At 39.2% G+C, this 23,576-nt stretch overlaps 1 protein-coding gene and 1 pseudogene across 1 annotated transcript in view; one reads left to right on the top strand and one right to left on the bottom strand.

Annotated features, from left to right (window-relative positions):
• Positions 1 to 749: 749 nt before the first annotated feature.
• LOC130843883 (prolyl 4-hydroxylase subunit alpha-2-like) overlaps positions 750 to 23,576 on the bottom strand; it is a 63,850-nt gene continuing 41,023 nt past the window's right edge. Inside the window, 3 exon segments of the mRNA XM_057719789.1 lie at positions 750 to 1,041; positions 2,275 to 2,471; positions 16,599 to 16,838. Of these exon segments, the coding sequence (XP_057575772.1) occupies positions 751 to 1,041; positions 2,275 to 2,471; positions 16,599 to 16,838 (728 nt within the window). The 3' untranslated portion in view covers position 750.
• LOC130860507 (STE20-related kinase adapter protein beta-like) lies at positions 13,852 to 15,348 on the top strand (annotated as a pseudogene).

The following is a 23,576-nucleotide window of genomic DNA, read 5'->3' as shown; positions in this document are numbered from 1 at the left end:
AAAAGACCCAGAATAGACAACACAATATCAAAGGAAAAGAACAAAGGTGGAGGACTGATAATAGCTGACTCCAAAGAGTTGAAAACTTATGTCCACACAAAAACCTGTACACAGATGTTTACAGCATCTTTATTCATAACTGCCAAAATGTGGAAGCAACCAAGATATCTTTTAGTAAGTAAATGGATAAATAAACTGTAACACATTCAGACAACAAAATATTATTCAGCACTAAAAGGAAATAATCTATGCAGCCATGAAAAGACATGGAGGAACCTTAAATGGATATTAGTAAGTAAAAGAAGCCAATCTGAGATGGCTACATACTGTATGATTCCAAGTATAAGACATTCGAGAAAAAGCAAAGATATGGAAACAATAAAAACATCAGTGGTTGCTTTGGAGAGTTGGGGCAGACATGTATAGTCAGAACACAGTATTTTTACGATAGCGAAATTGCTCTGTATGAGATTATAATGATGGATATATGTCATTACACATTTGTCCAAACCCATACATAGAAAGTACAACATCAAGAATGAAACCTAAGGTAAACAATGGAATTTGGGAGATTATGATGTGTCCATCAATATAGGTTCATCCTTAGTGAAAATGTACAATTCTAGCAAGTGATGTTGATAATTAGGGAGGCTATGTATGTGTCAGGGCAGGGGGTATATGGGAACTCTGTACCTTCCTCTCAATTTTACTGTAAACCTAAAACTGCTCTAAAAAATTTTTAAAAAAAATTTAAAATGGCAATCTGCTATCAGCTTTTCCCTTAAGTGTCCCCAAATAATGACAGCAAGGTAAGTCCCAGGAAGTAACAGAGGGAAATGTGGTCACTACCAAAAGAGAACTTACACTAGGTTCTGCAATCTCCTTGATCTTCCTGATTTCCTCATCAGACATGATATTGTGGTACCTAATGATGTGTGGGCTGTCCCACTCATCCTCCTCTTTGAAGGGGGCCATAACCAGCTGTGGCCTCCTGTTGCCACAGTGGTACCTGCAGAAAAGCCTCTTCTGCTTCTGTGGTGTCTGGGACGCACAGAGCAACAAGCCCTAAGTCCCAGGCTTTTCTGCCTGCAGGAGCTAGCCTCACTCTTTATGCCCACCTCCCCCCTCTCCTCTCAGAAGGGAAACAAAAGCCCTTTTCTTGGTCAGGAACACAAATCATTCAATGCCTTCTCTTTCAGAAACATTCCTTCTTACATCTACAAGCCCTTGGAGGTAAGTCATTCTTATACTGGACTTAAAAAACAGTGACAATTCACCCTACGTGGGTTTGAAAAAAAGTCTTTTTCTCCCATCCAACTCCCCACAATGTCCAGGGGTGATCAGTTCACTCCCCCAATTGAACCCTTTAATGGTCCATTCTCTGTAGCCTTGCTACTCATGCTGTGGCCCACAGACCAGCAGCACCAGCGTCAGCTGGGAGATGGTTAGAAATACAGAATCTTGGGTTCTACCCCAATATTACTGAATCAGAATTTGCATTTTAACAACATCCCAGGTGATTCCCAAGCACATTAAATTTTGAGAGACACTGCCAAGTCCAAGATCTACTCATGATTCACCTAGCCCTCCATGATATGAGCCTGTCTGTATTAAAGTTCAGTTCTAAACATTATAACTTCTTTTCTCAAATGTTATGCTCCACTAATATAAAAAATGTTTGCTATTTTCAACATACAAAATAATTTTTCTCACTGTACACTTGTTCATGGTGTGATCTCAGCCTAAAACTTCTCTTACTACATTGTCCACATGGTTGAAGGGTCTTTTACCCATGAACTCTATCGCTCTTTGTCTTAGAGTTAATAACTTTTTGTTGTGTGTTGCTACCAAATCTTGCACATGCAACTACTGTATTAAAATTACTTACTTATATTTAAAATTTTCCTTTAATAGACTACACATTTCCACAACAGGGCCATATATTACTCATTTTTGCTTAATTTCTTCCACAGGCATGTAATAAAAATTGTTGAATAAGTAATATTCATAATGGTCTTAATGCCTAACATCTAATTAACTATCAATTAAAATAAGTGTTCAATATAATTATAAGGCTGAAAAAGACCCAATGGTTCATTCAAGGGACAGGTTCAAGGACTAGAATATCTTCTCTAGCAAATCTGGCCTCCCAAAGCCCAGAGTTCCCAGTAATCATATTGCCAGGTCATCTGAAGGTCTCCCAAGGACCCTAAGCAACTCTTACAATTTCCAAGGACCCTAAGCAACCCCAATGACTCCCTTTTCCCATCTTACAAGCTTGATACTGTCTCCGTGGCAGAGGCTCTCATAGACCTCGTGGGTTTGCATATGATCCAGGGTATCCTGAGGGCCACTGCTCAATGTCTCCTGCTTAGTCTCTAATGCCGCATTCCCAAGTTTTCCTGCCCTTTCTTCCTCCAAAAACTTCACAAAGTATGGGAGATTCAACCGGGCTTGTTCATGAGAGGAGTCTGGACAGAGGAAGGCAAACAGTTAATAATCAGGGAGATCATTCAGGGAAGCTCTGCAATTCTTCTTCTTCAAACTATGCTGATAAACCTGTATGGAATTTGAACATTGTTCAGAATTAGAGTTGAGAGAAAAACAAAAACTGGGATGGAGAAAATCCACCCCACTGTGCCTCACTCACCAGTCCCAAGGGTGCTAGCAGACAGGCAACCAGGGGTCCTGCCTCACACTCACAACTCAGTTTTATGCTGAGCACATCTGCTTCCTAATGTGTTTTCATTACAATGTTATATACCATGTGCTAATAACTACAGTTAGAATGTACACTAGAGTCCCAGATAACTTCCACAAGCATCATCTTATGGGCCCTCACAATATACAAGAGAGAAGGATTTTGTTCCCCATTCCTCAGATTAGAATATCAAGACACAGAATAACAAGGAATCTAGGTCAAGATCGTATAGAAAGAAAAGGACAAATCAGAACTAAAGCCCAGATGTCTAACACTAAGGCTCTTACCAAAATACTCAAAAAAAAATTTACAAAGCTTATCTCACATATCAGTCATGAAGGACACTCCCATGTTAGCCAGTCAATGAAAGAGCTGTGGCAATAATGTCAACACATGAAAGATTTTCCTAACCTGAGTCAGGGCAGCAAAGTCTAAAAGTGTGAAATCATACCAAGGTTATGAATATAAAACAGGTGTGTTATGATAATGTAAATGTCCTTTTCAAAAGAAAACATATTACAGTCAAATTAGATGTAGCCCTTTGGTCATCCTAGAATGATTATGAATCCAGAGTTGAAGTACCTTTCACTAAGCTCTCACAGTGCTGTGAACCTTTATCATGTTACTTTCTACAATCCATCAATCCATTGACTTTATCTGTTTACATGTCTAATCTACCACTACCATCCCCAATTTACCTTAAAATATTCTGGGAATAGGCCACACATATTTAACTTTTTTGCCTAGTACAGCATCTAGCATGTAACAGATCTCAATAAGTTTGCTACATTTAGTTAACAATAAAATGGCTCTGTAATATCCCCATCTGTTGGTAGTCTTTATGACAGAACATCTCCCTGAAAAGAAAGGGAATATACCACCTGTCAAGGAGCTCCTTCCACTTTTTGGCAATTATCTTAAGTTTTTCTTCAAACAGAACCCAAGTTTATCAGTCTGCATATTCTTCTCATGTGTTCTAGGGCTAACTCTAAGGGCCACAGAGAACAAACATAATCAATTCCTCTAATTCTTTAGTTAATCCTTTCTTCCTCCAATAATTTCAACTATTTGTCAAGATTCTGACACTGATTTCAATTTATAAGTTTTCTAACATGACCAAGCAATTCTGACAGCAGCTTAGGTGTCCTACATTGTAATTCAATTCTGGCACTATCCACCTGGAGGTAGAGTCAGATTCCACAGGTTAAGGGCTCAGTCCTACAAGACTGTCTCCAGAGGAAGAAAGATGGCGGTGAAGTAAAAGGACGTGGAATGCATCCCTCTCCACAGATGGATTAGAAATACACCAAAAGACGCAATAATACCCACAGAAAACCAGCTGAACACCAGCAAACGACCTCGGACACCAGAGAGGACTGTAAAGATCCCGACATAACCAGGTAGGACAGAGGGAGGAAAGGAAAAAAAAAGGAGAAAGAGGAGGAGAAGAAAGGAAAGGGACGGGTCCCACACCCTAGGGTGGGGGGATCTGGGACAGGGGGAGACTGTCGAATTCGGGGAACGTCCCTTATCTGATGGGGAAACCCCTTTTCCAACAGGGAATTTCCTTGGGTCATTGGGGAGGCATTTACAATGGTTCAAGCAGGGTGAAGCAGCTGAGCTGTGGCAGACAGGAGGGAATGAGAAACACACAGAGGGTCCACACCACAGCTCAGCATGCCCAGACTGAGACATCGATTCACAGCTGAGCAGGGGGTCTGGGAGCCGGAATGTGGCAACCAGAGAACTGGTTCAGGGTGAGGAACATTGTTAGCAGTGGGGAGATGGACTGAGAGGACAGGAGGGAAGAAATCCGCAGCAAAGAGTGCCTACCACAGAGAGCTGCGAGACCATAGTGGCAGCTGGATACTGCTGACTCATAAGCAGGGGGGAGAAGTCACAGGTGCAGCCTCTCTCTTGCTGCCTGCAATGGACAGGGGAAGGACCACTGTGGGCCTGGCTAACACACTCAGGGATAACAAAGGCCCCCGGGTGGGGCTGGCTTAGAGTGCCTGCAGCCGAAAGCCAAAAGCCTGCAGGGTGGCCCAACTGAGACATTCTGTTTACACCTGAGCCACAGGTGTCCCTCTGCAACAGGCACCGCCATGCCCAACTGAACCTCCAAGACCCAGACAGGGCGCCACTGCTCACTCACTCCCAGGGGAAGGAGCCACTATTGTACCCTCTCTCTCCCCACACACCAGTGCTTACAGACGAACAATAAAGGAAGCTCTGCTGGTCGCAGAAGAACACAAAAAACCCAAGGCAGGTAAAAGGACACTTACAACTGAGACCCCAAGGAAACAGAAATATTAGTATTAATTCTATTGAACTGGTCCATTCTGGGGTCAGTTCCAGTTTTTTTTGTTGTTTTTTGTTTTTTGTTTTTTGTTTTTATTAATACGATCTTAGTCCTAAGGGAACTACAAGTTTTATAACATATTTTTTATTCTATTTTTTATTCTAATTTTATTTTCAGCCTTTTTATATATTTCTAGCTAAGTTTTTTGTAGTGCTGACTATATCTCTCCTACCTTCTTTACATCGCTATCCTTTATACATTTCCTTTCTTTTTATTTTCATATCTCCAGTCACACTACACTCTTCTGTTGCCCTGTCTTCTATCCTTTTTTAGTTTATTTTATCTTAATATACTTATAAGCAATATTATCGGTCTGCTCTGTCTCCTTGCTTTATGCTCCAGATGACACACTGCTTTGGTATTTATTATTAGGTTTTTGTCTTTATCCTAGTTCTTAGTATAATTGCCTGATTTCATTCCTAGAATCTTCAGTCTGTCTGGTGGTACTCTAGTGTTTATTATATTTGATCCTAGCTTTCAATATCTCCCTGGATTAGTGTTTGTGTGTGTGTGGTATTATTTGTTTGTTTGTTTGTTTTTGCTTTTATTTCTGTTTTATTCTGTTTTGGTTTTGAATTCCTGCTGGCTTTCTCTTTGAATGTCTGATAGCATACTGGGGTTCTTCTGTCAGGTCTTTCTAGTGCCTTATGTTCTATTGGATTCAATATTTGTCTATCTTATACATGTATGTGTTTCCTTGACTTAGGATTTGTTTGACTCAACACTCAACACTCTGCCATTAGTCTGGGGCTTGGACAGTCTCCTTTAAACCCCTTTATTGCCGGGACAAGCAACCTCTGAAGTTTGGACTACCATGAGAAAACAAAGAAACACCATGGAGGCAAAGGGCAGGAAAAAAATTCACAAGACCAAATAAATGAAGAGGAAATAGGAAAAATGCCTGAAAAGGAATTCAGAGTAATGATAGTAAAAATGATACAAAATCTCGATAACAAAATACAGAAAATACAAGAAAATTAATAAGGACTCAGAAGAACTAAAGAACAAACAAATAGCAATGGACAACAAAATAATTGAAATTAAAAATACTCTAGATGGTATAAACAGCAGAATAACTGAGGCAGAAGAACAAATAAGTGAGTTGGAAGATAGAATGGGGAAAATAAATGCCACAGAGCAGGAAAAAGAAAAAAGAATGAAAAGAATGGAAGACAGTCTCAGAGACCTGGGTGATAATATTAAGCGCACCAACATTCAAATCATAGGCATCCCAGAAGAAGACGAAAAAAGAAAGGGTCTGAGAAAATACTTGAAGAGGTTATAGTGGAAAACTTCCCCAACATGGAAAAGGAAATAATTAATTAAGTCCAAGAAGCGCAGAGAGTCCCATACAGAATAAACCCAAGGAGAAATACATCAAGGCACATATTAATCAAACTAACAAAAATTAAACACAAAGAAAAAATATTAAAAGCAGCAAGAGAAAAGCAACAAATAACATATAAGGGATAACCCATAAGGATAACAGCTGATCTTTCTGCAGAAACTCTGCAGGCCAGAAGGGAATGGCAGGATAAACTGCAAGTCCTGAAAGAGAAAAACCTACAGCCAAGAATACTCTACCCAGCAAGAATCTCATTCAGATTTGAGGGAGAAATCAAAAGCTTTCCAGACAAGCAAATGTTAAGAGAATTCAGCACCACCAAACCAGCCTTACAACAATTGCTAAAGGAACTTTCTTAAGTAGGAAACTCAAGAGAAGGAAAAGACCTACAAAAACAAACCAAAAACAATTAAGAAAATGGCAATTGGAACACACATGTCAATAATCACCTTAAATGTAAATGGATTAAATACTCCAACCAAAACACACAGACTGGCTGAATGGATACAAAAACAAGACCCTTCCATATGCTGCCTACAAGAAACCCACTTCAGACTAAGGGATACATGTAGACTGAAGTAAAGGGATGGAAAAAGATATTCCATGCAAATGGAAGTCCAAAGAAAGCTGGAGTAGCAATACTTATATCAGACAAATTAGACTTTAAGGTAAAGACTATTACAAGAGACAAGGAAGGACACTACATAATGATCAAGGGATCCATTCAAGAAGAAGATATAACAATTGTAAATATCTATGCACCCACCACAGGAGCACCTCAATACATAAGGCAAATGCTAACAGCCATAAAAGGGGACATTGACAGTAACACAATAATAGTAGGAGACTTGAACACCCCACTTATATCAATGGACAGATCATCCAAACAGAAAATAAATAAGGACACACAAGCTTTAAGTGACGCATTAGACCATCTCGACTTAATTGATATTTATAGGACATTCCATCCAAAAACAACAGAATACACTTTCTTCTCAAGTGCACACAGAACATTTTCCAGGATAGATCACATCTTGGGTCACAAATCAAGCCTCGGTAAATGTAAGAAAATTGAAATCATATCAAGCATCTCCTCTGACCACAATGCTATGAGAATAGAATATCAATTACATGAAAAAAACTGCAAAAAATACAAACGCATGGAGGCTAAACAATACGCTATTAAACAACCAAGAAATCATTAAAGAAATCAAAGAGGAAATCAAAGAGGAAATCAAAAAATACCTAGAAACAAATGACAATGAAAACACAACAACCCAAAACCTATGGGACACAGCAAAAGCAGTTCTAAGAGGGAAGTTTATAGCAATAGAGTCCTACCTTAAGAAACAAGAAAAATATCGAATAAACAAACCTAACCTTACATCTAAAACAATTAGGGAAAGAAGAATGAAAAAAAACCCCAAAGTGAGCAGAAGGAAAGAAATCATAATGATCAGATCAGAAATAAATGAAAAAGAAATGAAGGAAACAATAGCAAAGATCAATGAAACTAAAAGCTGGTTCTTTGAGAAGATAAACAAAATTGATAAACCATTAGCCAGACTCATCAAGAAAAAAAGGAAGAAGACGCAAATCAACAGAATCAGAAATGAAAAAGGAGAAGTAACAACAGACACTGCAGAAATACAAAAGATCATGAGAGACTACTACAAGCAAATATATGCCAATAAATTGGAAAACCTGGAAGAAATGGATACATTCTTAGAAGTACAATCTTCCAAGACTGAATAAGGAAGAAATAGAAACTATGAACAGACCAATCACAAGTACAGAAATTGAGACTGGGATGAAAAATCTCCCAACAAACAAAAGCCCAGGGCCAGATGGATTCCCAGGCGAATTCTATCAAACATTTCGAGAAGAGCTAACACCTATCCTTCTCAAACTCTTCCAAATTATAGCAGAAGGAGGAACACTCTCAAACTCATTCTACGATGACACCATCACCCTGATACCAAAACCAGGCAAAGATGTCACAAAAAAAGAAAATTACAGGCCAATATCACGGATGAATATAGATGCAAAAATCCTCAACAAAATACTAGCTAACAGACTGCAACAGCACATTAAAAAGATCATACACCATGATCAAGTGGGGTTTATCCCTGGGATGCAACGATTCTTCAATATATGCAAATCAATCAATGTGATACATCATATCAACAAATTGAAGGATAAAAACCATATGATAATCTCAAGATGCAGAAAAAGCTTTCGACAAAATTCGACATCCATTTATGATAAAAGCTTTCCAGAAAATGGGCATAGAAGGAAATTACCTCAACACAATAAAAGCTATATACGAGAAACCAAAAGCCAATATCATTCTAAATGGTGAAAAACTGAAAGCATTCCCTCTAAGAACAGGAACAAGACAAGGGTGTCCACTCTCACCACTATTATTCAACATAGTTTTAGAAGTTTTAGCCACAGCAATCAGAGAAGAAAATGAAATAAAAGGAATGCAAATTGGAAAAGAAGAAGTAAACTTGTCACTCTTTGCAGATGACATGATATTATACACAGAAAACCCTAAAGACTCTACCAGAAAACTGCTAACACTAATCGGTGAATTTAGTAAAGTAGCAGGATACAAAATTAGTACACAGAAATCTCTTGCATTCCTATACACTGACAACAAAAAAGCAGAAAGAGAAATTAAGGAAACTCTCCCATTTACCAGTGCAACAAAAAGAATAAAATACCTAGGAATAAACCTGCCGAAGGAGGCAAAAGACCTGTATGCAGAAAACTATAAGACACTGATGAAAGAAATCAAAGATGATACAAACAGATGGAAAGGCATACCACATTCTTGGATTGGAAGAATCAACATTGTGAAAATGACTGTACTACCCAAGGCAATTTACAGATTCAACGCAATCCCTATCAAATTACCAATGGCATTTTTCACAGAACTAGAGCAAGAAATCTTGCAATTTGCATGGAAATGCAAAAGACCCCGAATAGCCAAAGCAATCTTGAGAAGGAAAGACAGAGTTCGTGGAATTAGGCTTCCTGACTTCAAACTATACTACAAGGCCACAGTGATCAAGACAGTATGGTACTGGCACAAAAACAGAAAGGTAGATCAATGGAACAATAGAGAACACAGAGGTAAACCCAAGCACATATGGGCAGCTTATCTTTGACAAAGGAGGCACGAGTATACAATGGAAAAAAGACAGCCTCTTCAATAAGTGGTGCTGGGAAAATTGGACAGCAACATGTAAAAGAATGAAATTAGAACACTTCCTAACACCATACACAAAAAGAAACTCAAAATGGATTAAAGACCTACATGTAAGGCTACACACTATAAAACTGCTACAGGAAAACATAGGCAGAACACTCTATGACATACATCAAAGCAACATCCTTTTGGACTCATCTCCTAGAATAATGGAAATAAAATCAAGAATAAACAAATGGGACCTCATGAAACATAAAAGCTTTGGCACAGCAAAAGAAACCATAAACAAGACAAGAAGACAATCCTCAGAATGGGAAAAAATAGTTCCCAGTGAAGCAACAGAGAAAGGATTAATCTCCAAAATATACAAGCAGCTCATGCAGCTTAATACCAAAAGAGCAAATAACCCAATCCACAAATGGGCAGAAGACCTAAATAGACATTTCTCCAAAGAAGACATGCAGATGGCCAACAAACACATGAAAAGATGCTCAACATCACTAATCATCAGAGAAATGCAAGTCAAAGCCACAATGAGGTATCACCTCACACCGATCAGAATGGTCATCAGCAAAACATCTAGAAACAACAAATGTTGGAGAGGGTGTGGAGAAAAGGGAACTCTCCTGCACTGTTGGTGGGAATGTAAGTTGGTACAGCCACTGTGGAAAACAGTTTGGAGGTTCCTTCAAAAACTAAAAATAGAACTATCATATGATCCAGTAATCCCACTACTGGGCATATACACAGAGGAAACCATAATCCAAAAAGAAACATGCAGCACAATGTTCACTGCAGCACTATTTACAATAGCCAGGACATGGAAGCAACCTAAATACCCATCAATAAATGAATGGATACAGAAGTTGTGGCATATATATACAATGGAATATTACTCAGCTATAAAAAGGAATGAAATGGAGCTATATGTAATGAGGTGGATAGACCTAGAGTCTGTCATATAGAGTGAAGTAAGCCAGAAAGAGAAAAACAAATATTGTATGCTAACTCATATATATGGAATCTAAAAAAAAAAAAAAAATGGTACTGATGAACCCAGTGACAAAACAACAATAAGGATGCAGATGCAGAGAATGGACTGGAGGACATGAGGCTGGGGGGTGGGGGGAGAAGGGGAAGCTGGGACGAAGTGAGAGAGTAGCATAGACATATATATGCTACCAACTGTAAAATAGATAGGCAGTGGGATGATGCTGTATAACAAAGGGAGATCAAGTAGATGATGGATGATGCCTTAGAGGGCCGGGATGGGGAACGGTGGGGGGGAGCTGCGGGAGGGAGAGAATATGCGGATATGTGTATAAACACAGCTGACTAACTTTGGTGTACCTCAAAAAGAAAAAAAAAAAACTGTCTCCAACCTGTATCCCCTTTCAGTGGCCAATTGGTGCTTCTGACCTATTGGCTGTAGATTGGAGGTTCCAACAACCCTCTCTGTGGGTTTGATTAACTTGCTAGAGCAGCTCACAAAACTCAGATATATTTTACTGACTAGATTATCAGTTTATAATTTAGGAACAGTCAGATAAAAGATATGCATAAGGCAAAGTATGTGACAAGGGGCATGGAGCTTCCACGCTCTCTGATCTTGCCACTCTCCCAGCATCTCCGTGTGTTCACCAACGTAGAAGCTCTCTGAGCACTGTCCTTTGGGTTGTTACGGAGGCTTCATCATATAGGCATGTCTGATTAAATCACTGGCCACTGGTGGTCAGTTTAACCTCCAGCCCCTCTCCTCTTCCCTGGAGGTCATGGAAGTTTCAACTTTCAAATCACAAGGCTAGTTCCCCTGGCAACTAGCTCTCATCCTTAGGTTTCCTAGAAGTTTTCTAAAAGTCACCTCATTACCATAACAAAGACATCTTTATTTCTCTCATCATTTAGGAAATTCCAAGGGTTTTGTGAGCTTTGTGCCAGGAACTGGGACGAACCCAAACACATAGTTTTTACTATAAGTCACAATATCACATTCATTCAATACAGATCATACTAAGTGTCTAGCACTACACTGGAGCTTGAAAATGCAAAAAAAGTTAAAAATTAGTCTTTGCTTTGAGAAATAAAATACTGCCTACCATTAGTAAACAAAGGATGTTGCAGCCATCAAGCCATCATGTTACAGCCACCCCAAATATGAGCCCTGAGGGAACTCAGGAAGGAAACAAAGAATACCTGCTACTTAGGAGTCATCAGACTGCAGCTACCCCTGAGGATGCAGCTTGAGGAAACTCAGGATGAGAAAACAAAGGACACTGGCCCTAGATAGCTGAGGTGCATATCAAAGGAATGATTTCTGTGAGCCCAGACTCTTTCATCTTTCCATACCTAGAAAAGCACTAATTCCTTAACTTGAAATATCTAGTTTTCTTTTATTAACAGTAGCTTCTTGCGAATTCCCTGGTTAGGACTTGGTGCTTTCACTGCCATGGGCCCAGTGCCTGGTTGGGAAACTAAGATCCCACAAGCCATGCGGACTGGCCAAAAAAACCCAAACAAAACAAACAAAGAAAACCCCAAAACCAGTAGCTTCTTGTTCCGACTACATGGTGTTGTTGCAAAGACTTTCATATACCCTGGCTTCTCCCCCTTCTTCTTCAGAACAGTTTTCTCAGGGTTTATCTGAGAGGCTATCTCCCAGGCCTGAAGTCTTAAGAATGTCCACTGAATAAAGCATAACTCTCAACTTTTAGGTTGTACGTTTTTTTTTCAATCGACATGTCCCAATGGAATTTTGTCTTTTACCTCCTATAACTTACCTCTATCAAATTTATACATGAAAAAAAAAAAAAAATTTATACATGGCTGTATTTTAAATTCAAATACTTATTGAAAGCTTAATTAAAAAACAAAATGGAACCATCTATTCCTACACCACCTTTCCATTCCCATGTCCCAAAGGTAGCTGTGGAGCCCTAAACCAAAGTCAGAGTTAATTTATGGCCTAGCAACTCAATTCCAGAGTTAACTCGACCCCACGCAGCAAGATGTGTATCCTAACTTAGGCTATATTTCTTGACTCAGGCTAGCTGATAACACGACCCCATATTAGGGAAGGTATTTGACACACAGGATCCTGGCCTATCACCTAATGACACCCTTTGCCTTATGGCACACTGACCAATTGATTAATGCCGTTCTCCTAGCAGGAATTTTCTTTGTCTAGGAGTTATAAAAGTTGGCTGTGAGCCCATGAAGGGGTCAGCTATCCCTGGTCTGCCAGGAAGTCGTCCCGCTATCTTTGCAGTGTCCCTTCTCTCTAATAAACTCTATCTTCCTTACATTCTGCCTTGTGTCTAGAAATTCTTTTCCAACCCCTGCTCAAGCCACGACAGTAGCCACTTTCTTCAGTTCTTTCCTTTCATATTTTATTGCTAAATTCATGCATCAGAAAATGATTACTGTAGGGCTTCCCTAGTGGTGCAGTGGTTAGGAATCCACCTGCCAATGCAGGGGACAAGGGTTCGATCCTTGGGCCAGAAAGATCCCACATGCCACAGAGCAACCAAGCCCATGCGCCACAACTACTGAGCCTGTGCTCCAGAGCCGGAGAGCCACAACTATTGAGCCCACATGCCACAACTACTGAAGCCTGCACGCCTAGAGCCCATGCTCTGCAACAAGAGAAGCCACAGCAATGAGAAGTCCATGCACCACAACGAAGAGCAGCCCCCACTCACCGAAACTAGAGAAAGTCTGTGTGCAGCAATGAAGACCCAATGCAGCCAACAAATAAATATTAAAAAAAAAAAAAAAAGAAAAAGAAAATGATTACTTTATCATGACACCTAAGTTAGCACAGAGGGCCTGAAAAAACAAGAAGGCCCTATAGCAACCATGTCTTCAAGAATACAATGCATTACTGATGATGACCATACCAAAACACATAGAAGTTTTCACTGCTAAACAGAGCAGTGAGGCTAGTCCAGTCCCCACGAGCTGCCCAGGGTTGGGGCAGGGTTCCAGGCCCACCTCCCCAGTCCGGGTTGCGCCGCGCTCCTGGCTCTGTGACCCGTACTGGGAGCAGGCCTTGCGTGCTCGCTTTGCCCCTGGGCGGGCCGGGCGCCCAGGTCCCGCACCACTGGCCACCTGAGGAGAGCTGCTGGCTTTGGTTGCCGCCAGGATGTTTGCAGATGCCTTGATCAAACTTGGGGATTTCATTAAAATGAAATAATGAACCACAATTTAGGTGAAAGAGATATTGGGATATTTCTGTGTCTTGAAGATAAAGCAGAAATCTTCTTTGGAGTAGATGGATTTTTGTCACTTTCTGTGAACTAAAGCGATTCAATGTCTCTTTTGGATTGTTTTTGTACTTCACAAACACAAGTTGAATCACTCAGACCTGAAAAACAGTCTAAAACCAGTACCTGTCAAAACTTGGTTGATATGCCAGGCCTTTCCTTGTTGCCTCCATCCACTAGAGCCAGTGAAGTGATCTGTTCTACCAACGTTTCTCACTATGAACTCCAAGTGGAAATAGGAAGAGGATCTGACAACTTGACTTCTGTCCATCTTGCACGGCATACTCCTACAGGGACACTGGTTACTATAAAAATTACAAATCTGGAAAACTGCACTGAAGAACGCCTGAAAGCTTTACAGAAAGCAGGGATTCTATCCCACTTTTTTCTGGCATCCCAATATTACAACTTACTGGACTGTTTTCACTGTTGGCAGCTGACTTTGGGTTATTTCTCCTTTTATGGCCTATGGTTCAGCAAGTCAACTCTTGCGGACTTACTTTCCTGAAAGAATGAGTGAAACTTTAATAAGAAACATTCTCTTTGGAGCAGTGAGAGGGTTGAACTATCTGCATCAAAATGGCTGTATACACAGGAGTATTAAAGCCAGCCATATCCTCATTTCTGGTGATGGCCTAGTGACCCTCTCTGGTCTGTCCCATCTGCATAGTTTGGTTAAGCACAGACAGAGTCATAGAGTTGTATATGATTTCCCACAATTCAGCACATCAGTGCAGCCGTGGCTGAGTCCAGAACTACTGAGACAGGATTTACATGGATATAATGTAAAGTCAGATATTTACAGCGTTGGGATTACAGCATGTGAATTGGCCAGTGGGCAGGTACCTTTCCAGGACATGCACAGGACTCAGATGTTGTTACAGAAACTGAAAGGTCCTCCTTATAGCCCACTGGATATCAGTATTTTCCCTCAATCAGAATCCAGAATGAAAAACTCCTGATCAGGTGTAGACTCTGGGATTGGGGAAAGTGTACATGTCTCCAGTGGAACTCGCACAGTAAATAGTGACAGATTGCAAACACCATCCTCAAAAACATTCTCTCCTGCCTTCCTTAGCTTGGTACAGCTCTGTTTGCAACAAGATCCTGAGAAAAGGCCATCAGCAAGCAGTTTATTATCCCATGTTTTCTTCAAACAGACGAACGAAGAAAGCCAGAGTTCAATACTTTCACTGCTGCCTCCTGCTTGTCACAAGCCATCAGTCACATCAATAGCACTTGCCTCCAGCATCACCTTGGACTGAGCCGGAATGTGATTTTCCTGATGAAAAAGATTCAAACTGGGAATTCTAGGGCTGCCAAATCCTTCTATGTCCTATGTACTTGACACTTTCTCCCTGCTGCTTTTTCTTCTGTAACGCTAGGTACAAATACTAGAATTATACTTGAAAATACAGTTGGTGCACTGGAGAATCTATCATCTAAAACCACTCTGTTCAAAGGGGCATGAGTTTATAGCCCCTTTGGTTAGCTCAGAGTGCTATTATAACTCCAGGGAAACTTTGGAATTATTAATTAACTACATTTAGTGTCCTCTGTTCTCAAAATTTTATCCCAAGCTGTGACTAACTTCTTTTCGATCTCTCAATATAATTTTTGAGCCAGTTAAATTTTTCAGCATTTTGCTGCCCTCAGGGGAATGAGCCCTTAGAGGACATTGCTTCCAAGTACATTTTTTACTTCCAGATTCTCTAGCCTTTTTAATCAGCTACTGTTAAACCAACAGGCTAGTTTATCTTGGCATCAAACCCTTTTTTGATAGACGGGAAAATGTTTCTACTTTTCCATTTTCTTCTGTTACTACTTACAGTAATATCAAACTGAGCCTCACTCACATTAAATGATTCACTTGAAATGTATAGAGAAGTTGTAATTTGCTTTTTTTTTATTTTTAAGGGGCGAAAGTAAGACTTTTCTACTTATGTAAATTATCGATCCTAAATTCATGCACCCCGTGGGAGCTCAATAAAGATTTATTGAATTGCGTTTATACTAAAAAAAAAAAAAGAGCTCCTTAGTGAATTTCCACTACTGCATCAAGACTAACTAGTTGTTCACCAATCTAATTCATGTTCCTGTAAACAGAGAAACTTTACATTTTCCAACCTTCCTTGAAATGAGACTGGGGCCATAATAGCTCTCCCAAGAGAATGTGGATAGAAGTGATGGATGCCACTTACAGGCCTGCCCTATAACATGTGTCATGAAATCCCTTACATGGCTAGCATGAAGGGACTCCAAAATAGCAGAGTGATTCTAGAGTGGAAAAAAAAAATCTAAATTCTTTGTTTTTTTGGCCACGCCACACGGCTTGCAGGATCTTAGTTCCCCCATCAGGGATCAAACCCGGGCCCCCTGCAGTGGAAGTGCAGAGTGCTAACCACTGGACAGCCAGGAAATTCCCTAGAAAAAAACATAAATTCTTGAGTCAACATTTAAAGGAGTCACCTAACATGCAAAGGACTTTGCGTGGATGAAAACTATAATTTTATCCCTTTGTGTCTTAAAGATGTGGGAGTTTATTTATTATCATACATAGTCTAGCCTTCCCCGACCAATACAATTGAGTCACAAGAACTCAGTGGAATATTCCACCCAAGGCTGGGGAGGGGGGTCAGTTGGTAAGTGGGATGAAGGAGCAGGCCAACACAGAGCAAACTACTTGCTTTCCTAGCTCCCAAAAGTCTTACCAAGAGAAAGCAGTTGCTGGGTGAAGTCCACTGCCCTGTACAGGTCCCCAAGCTGGAAGCTGACATTATTAAGACAGTCCAGGACTTAGATCTTGGAGATAGTGCTGTGCTCCCCTGCATTTAGTTGCTTCAGTACCTGTTGCATCCAAAGCATTGAGTGGTGAAAGTCACTGATGCTGTGGGCTGTCTGGCCCAACCTGAAGCAATCACCAAAACTCAGGGTAGAACAATACTTGGCTCCTAGAAGCAAGAACAATAATATTCCTGATAAAGGACACAAAGGGTGATCACTGAGGTCAATAAAGAGATCATTCACCCAATCCATTCCCACTACCCAAATACTGCCAGACTTAAGTTGTTTCCCTTCATATTTTATCTCTGAGTACATGCTTCAGAAAATGATCAAATTATTTTTGGAACTATGTTTGGTTAAGGTATGGGGTGTAGCCCCATAGAAAAGACAGAAATGAGCTCCCACAGGCCACCTTATTAGTGGGAATACAATTTTTTTTAAAGGGTAGGGTGGGGTAGGGAGAATAAGTATGAATCAGGAGATCTGGGCAGGTTCTAATCTAAGATAATACAAGAATGAGACATCAATAAAGACTATATTTGATGAAGCAGGGTTTTGAAAGTTATCTGCCTACTATACCAAATCCACCCAGGTATAACTGTTCAACTTCTCTTGTATTTCCTAAAATCAGATCTCAGCTTCCTAGAACATGAAGCCTTCCTGATTTTCATCTCCTAGATTCCCACGAAAGGCCCAGAGTTCCCAGAATACCTCATAGCCACATGACTGATATTCTAAAAGACAAAAAGTAGCTTCCTCTATATTTCTTTCTATATTTCTGCAGGAAAAATTAACAAATTCTAAAGGCAAGAAAAGCAGCTCTAAAGCAAATGTTAACAAAGGGAACCCATGGATATTGCTTACTTGGCAGGGTCCCTTGGAAGGATCTTCAGATCCAGTTTGTATGTTCATTGAAGAAGCAGCGGGGCCTTAGCAGCCCCAGTCACATCCTCCTCTGTAGGGAAAAACCTGCTCAGTGATGTGAGCCTGGAGGTAAACCCTTCCACACACCAAACAAGCAAAAAGCAAAGGAGAGAGTAAAAAAGATCACATGAAATTAAAAGGAAATAAATCAAGTAAAGAACAGACCGCAGCATACTATCAGACCTCAATGTAATCTACTTTACACAAAACTGAAATCATCTGGAAATAGTGGGAATGAGGGTGCTGGGGCAATGACTTTCTAAAACTATGCTCCAATACAGTAACTGCAGACCACATGGCAATTAAAATGTAAATTTATTAAAATTAAATAAAATTTAAAATTCAATCCCTCAGCCATACTAATTAAATTACATTTCAAATGTTCAGTAGCCAGATACGGCTAGTGACTACCATGTTGGATAGTACAGATACAGATTATTTCCACCATCACAGAAGGTTTTATTGTACAGTGATGCTCTAAAACAACTCCTGGAATTGAAAAAAATTGATAAGATTCTGTCACAGACTTCTAGAATATCCTTACAATAAGTCATTGGTAGTGCTGCAAGGTAGCTTACTAATGCAAATGTAAATTGTTTCTAGAGGAACTCACTTTCAAGCAGATCTCAAAGAATTTTCAGACAAAATTCCAAGGAAAGCAAATAGCTCCTAGTAAGGGGAAAAAAAAAAAAAAAGCAGAATCAGTCCCATAAAAATTCAGATGTTAAAATTATATGACATGGAATATGAAAAAATATATTAATACATCTGAAGAAATGGAATAGGGACTTGAAATATGATAAAACTGCAAGAAGGTGCCAAACACTATCCAAATTGAAATATATAATAACTGAATTAAAAACTCAATAGATTGGGACTGCTGGTTTTGGCCATAATAAAGTACCTTACAGTGAACTAACTTTCCCACCAAAAGCAACTATAAAATATGAACAGAACCAATAAAACAATTATTTGAAGGCACTGGATAGCAATGAATGTAAACTGACTTGGAGGCTATCTATATTCCTTAAGAGAAGGAAGACACTAGAGGTAAGCTCCATACTCAACCTAAATTTTCCAAAACCATTTAATTGTACCCCTAAAATGAATTAATTTTATGGTATGCAAATAGTTCCTCAATAAATCTGTTTAAAAAAATCAGAGTGTTCTTCTATAAGGAACTGAATAAGCCACGGAAAAGACCAGATATGCTGGCATTTGATGCTTCCTAGAGTATGATCAGTGCCCTGCCCAACAGCTAAGCCAAAATCTACCAGTATAAACATTCTGCTCACATTTTCAGTATTTTCAGAGGTTTTAAGTTTTCTCCCTCAACTTGAACTCTCTGATACCAATCTTCTCTGATATGAACAGATAATAAAAAAATTCACCAGGCATATAATGAAAGCCTCCAACATCAGAATCTATAATAATACAAACATGGAGAAAAAAGCTTCTTGGATAAAACACATAATAATGGGAATATATAAAAATTTTCTTAAAACTATTAAATAACACTTAGAGGTATTTAAGTCGATAGAGAGTACATCCAAAACACAAATGCAAGACACCATGTAAAAAGAACAATGATCATAAAAATAAAAAGATTTTAGAAGTTCAAAATGACTGCCAAAAAACAAAATTCTAAGTAAAACTGTCAGTTCTAGGAAGTATAAAAAATAGGCAAAGGAATGAAAAATATGAGAAAAAGAGAATCAATGCAGGAGATCCTCCATCCAAGTAATGTGAATTCCAGAAAGGGAGAAGAGGGAAAATAGAAGAAAAGAAATTATCAGAAATACCATATGATTTTCCAGAGCTAAAGAAAAATGCACTGTCTTATACTGAATGCACTCAGTAAATGTCAGTCTGAGAAAATGAAATAAACAAAAATCTCCCAATGTTCAAAATACCACTGTAAAATCTCAACCCAAGGATAAAGATAAGACCTTGCAAGAGAGGAAAAAAAAAATAGGTATTCTACAAAGAAAGGAGAATCAGACCAGTATCAGTCTGTCCATCAGCCATACTGGACACTAGAACAACAAAAGTTCTGAGGCAAAATTCCCTCAGTTTTGGCATGCTTGAAATAGGGCTAAAGAATGAATAAGTTCTATTTGGGACTTCTGTCTACAAAATGATTTTTTTAAAAGAAATTCAAAATAACTCATCATACTAGACTTAGAAAATCAAAATAAATAATAGTTTGTCTTCTGCTTCTGCCCACAAATATTAAGTGCTATAAGACTTTCCCTTCCCACCACGAACAACTAGAAAACTGGACAAAATAAGTCAAATGGGACAAAAAGCAGAGCAGAGCAGGACTGATCCCTAAGAAAAGTGAAAGAGTAAGGAGAACCCAAAGACAGCCCCATCTTTCTGCCTGGAGACAAATTTCTTAATGTCACTGTAGGGAGCAGTAACCCAAACAGAGCTCAGTGATCTACATTAATTGAAGGGGTATAGATCAGGGTTTGGGGATGCCAAGGCAATAAGAAACTGCAGAACAGAGTACCAAAGAAGAGGGAACCACACACACACACACACACAAAATCTTGAAATGTTATTCTTCTCTCCTTTATTCTTTGGCTAAATACTATTCTGTACTTGCATCAGGCAAAAATCCAAAAGCTAGACAAAGAAATACTGTAGAGGAAAGAAACATTATCAAGAAACAAATCCAAACAATTCTCATCATTTACACAAGACAGGGAATCATTTGACTTCCCACCATCAAAATGGGTAAACTGTGCTGAATATAAAGGGCACTCATTAGCGATCCCACCAAAAACAGGTCTTGCAAGAGGAGTTAATCCACAGAATATAGACAACTCTAAATTCACCACAACAAAAGTTAAAAGTTTTGAATATCACAAAAATCAAGGTAAAATCCACAATTCTGGCACCCAATAAAAAACTACTAGACATGCTGAGACAGAAAGTGGGCAGGGCACAACCTTTAAAAGAATGACATAGCCTGAGGACACAACATAAACTGATTAGAACCAAATAGGTCCAAGTAAAATGTTACAGAAATTGATCCCACATAAAACCAAGCACCACACTCAAAGAGTTGGAGAACTTAGGTTTATTGAGCTGGCGGACCCAGACGAGCTAACACTCCAAAAATTCTGGGCCCCGTTTTGGGCCAGTTTTCTCCTTTTATAGATTAAGACATATAGCTACAGTTGGTACTAACTGATTGGTTACACAGTTTCTATAAATTACAGGTGGTTACAGAACGCGGGGGTTGCTAAGGGTTACAGGCCACAGGAGTTGCTAGGGGTTACAGGATGCGGGAGTTCAGACAAAGGCAAGCAGAAGCAGGAACAGTACATTTTATACTTATTCAATCATTTCCATGCAATTATTAACAGGCAGGGTTCACACAGCAAGCCTCAAACTACAGATTTCAAACCTTCCTCATCACAACTTCCATGACTTCCACTAGACCCTGAGCCTCAGAATACGCTCATTGTAACACATCAGCAAGTTAAACACAAACCTACAGGTGCCATAACAGTTCCAAGGCCGACCATAAAGGTCAAAAAGTGGGCAGTGGCCCAATTCCTGGAAATCCCCACCCCTTCACCAAAATAGCTAGAAAAGTCCTCCCACTCATCGGCCTATGAAATTACCCGCCCCTTTAAAAACTGGCAACCCCCATACCCTGGGGCCTCTCTCACCTTCTGAGATGGCCCACACTCTGTCTACAGAGTGTGTATCTCCCTAAATAAACCTTCTTTCATTTTACTATGGCTCACTCTTAAATTCTTTCTTACAACAGGAAAACATAGACCATAATCAGGGAAAAATCGATCAGTAGAAACAGACCCAACACTGATAGATTATAAATTACTAAACAAGGACTTTAAGATAGTTATTATAAATATTATGAATAAGTACAAAGAAATAAAGAAAAACTTGAACATAATGAGAAGTAAACATTACTTAAAAAGAACTACGTGGAACTTCTAAAGATCAAAAATATGATATCTGAAATAAAATTATCACTACATGAGATTAGCAGAAGAAAAGATTAGTGAATGAGAAAACAGTGACAGAACAATCCAAATATGAAAACAGAGATTTAAAAACAAACAAAAAACACTGAAAATAGAGGAACAAAACCTCAGTGATCTGTAGGACAATATAAAGCAGGCTAATATATATGCAAATTCCCAGAAAGAGAAAAGAAAGAGTAGGAGAACTGAAAGAAAAGTGTTTAAAAAGCTGATAGTCAAGATTTTTCAAAATGATAAAAACTATAAATGCACAGATTTAAGAGCATCAAGGAACCCAACTATGATAAACACATGCACACACACACAGAAAAACCCAAACAAAACAAAACACTAAGGCACATCATAACCAAATTATTAAAAAAAAAACAGACATGAAGATGAAGTCACTATGTCTAGAGGAACAAAGACAAAATTTTAACCGAGCAGGACCCTATGGGGCTTTCCCAGAACAGGCCTTCTCCCATATCCTCTGCTTTAGCTCCTCTCTGAAGTACCCAGGTAATAGAATTTGATGCACATTTCCTGAGTTGTTGTAAAGATGTGACCCTCCCCCCCCCCCAGCAAATGGAAGATGTCAACTACTTGATGACTGTGAGCACATAGCCCCAGGCCTCCTGGAGCCTACAGACTGATAAAGTTAACCCCTGTAACACTACCCTGTTCCCTCACCATCAGCCAATCAGAGAATTACCAGTTCATCACTTACCTTGTGACCCCCCCTCCCTCACCTGGCTTTTATTTTATTTTTTTAATTACTGTATGTATTTTTTATTTTATTTTATTATTTATTTACTTACTTATTTTTATTTATTGGCTGTGTTGGGTTGCTGTGCACGGGCTTTCTGTAGTTGTGGAGAGTAGGGTCTACTCTTCGTTGTGGTGGGAGGGCTTCTTATTGCAGTGGCTTCTCTTGCTGTGAAGCATGGGCTCTAGGCACGGGGGCTTCAGCAGTTGCAGCATGTGGGCTCAGTAGTTGTAGCTTGTGGGCTCTACAGTGCAGGCTCAGTTGTGGCACACGGGCTTAGTTGTTCCGTGGCATGCGGGATCTTCCAGGAGCTCAAACCCATGTCCCCTGCATTGATGGGCGGATTCTTAACCACTGAGCCACCAGGGAAGCCTCACCTGGCCTTTAAAAATGCTTTGCCTTCAGGGAGCTCAGGACTTTTTAGGGTGTGAGCCACCCATTTCCTTGCATGGCCTTGCAATAAATCTTTCTCTGCTCCAAACTGTGGCGCTTTGGTTTGTTTGGCCTCACTGCGCTGGGCACACGAACTTGCACTAACAAAATGACATCAGATATCTTACTGAAAATATGCAAGTATGCAGCCAGAGGAAAATGACATATTTAAATTGTCGAAAGAAAATAAGCCAATAGAGTATTTTGTACTTCATGAAAATATCTTTAAAAAATAAAACTGAAATGAACAGTTTTAAGATAGACAGAAGTTAAGTACTTATCACCAGACCTCCATAACAAGAAAAACTAAAGAAAGTTCTTTGGGCAGAAAGAAAATTATACCAGACAGAAATTTACATATACACAAAGGAATAGAGTGCTTAAAATGGTAATTGTAAAATATAAAATATTTATATTATTATTTTATACATATAAAAGATGCTTCCCCATTATTTAATTTCTGAAAAAAGCAAACAATTGACTGTTTAAAGGAAAATAATAGCAAGGTATTGTGTGGTTCATAACATATGTCCAAGAAAAATGTATTACTACAAGAGCAAAAAGGAAGAGAAGGAGCAAATGGAGGCATGGTGTTTTTAAAAATAGTTAGAGCTAATAAACCAATGGTGTGGATAAAATCAAATAATAAAAATACTCTGTAAATCCAGAATGAGGCAAAATACTCTGCAAATCCAAAAGGAGAAAGAATCATTGAGATACTGAAAAGATAGAACAGCAAGATGGTTGATTTAAACCAAACTATTTAGATACTTAATGTA

This window comes from Hippopotamus amphibius, chromosome 1 (assembly GCF_030028045.1).
Source record: "Hippopotamus amphibius kiboko isolate mHipAmp2 chromosome 1, mHipAmp2.hap2, whole genome shotgun sequence".
NCBI classification, from domain to species: Eukaryota; Metazoa; Chordata; class Mammalia; order Artiodactyla; family Hippopotamidae; genus Hippopotamus; species Hippopotamus amphibius.
The sequence above is the reverse complement of the archived record's forward strand: the minus strand, read 5'-3'. Positions and strand labels throughout refer to the sequence as shown.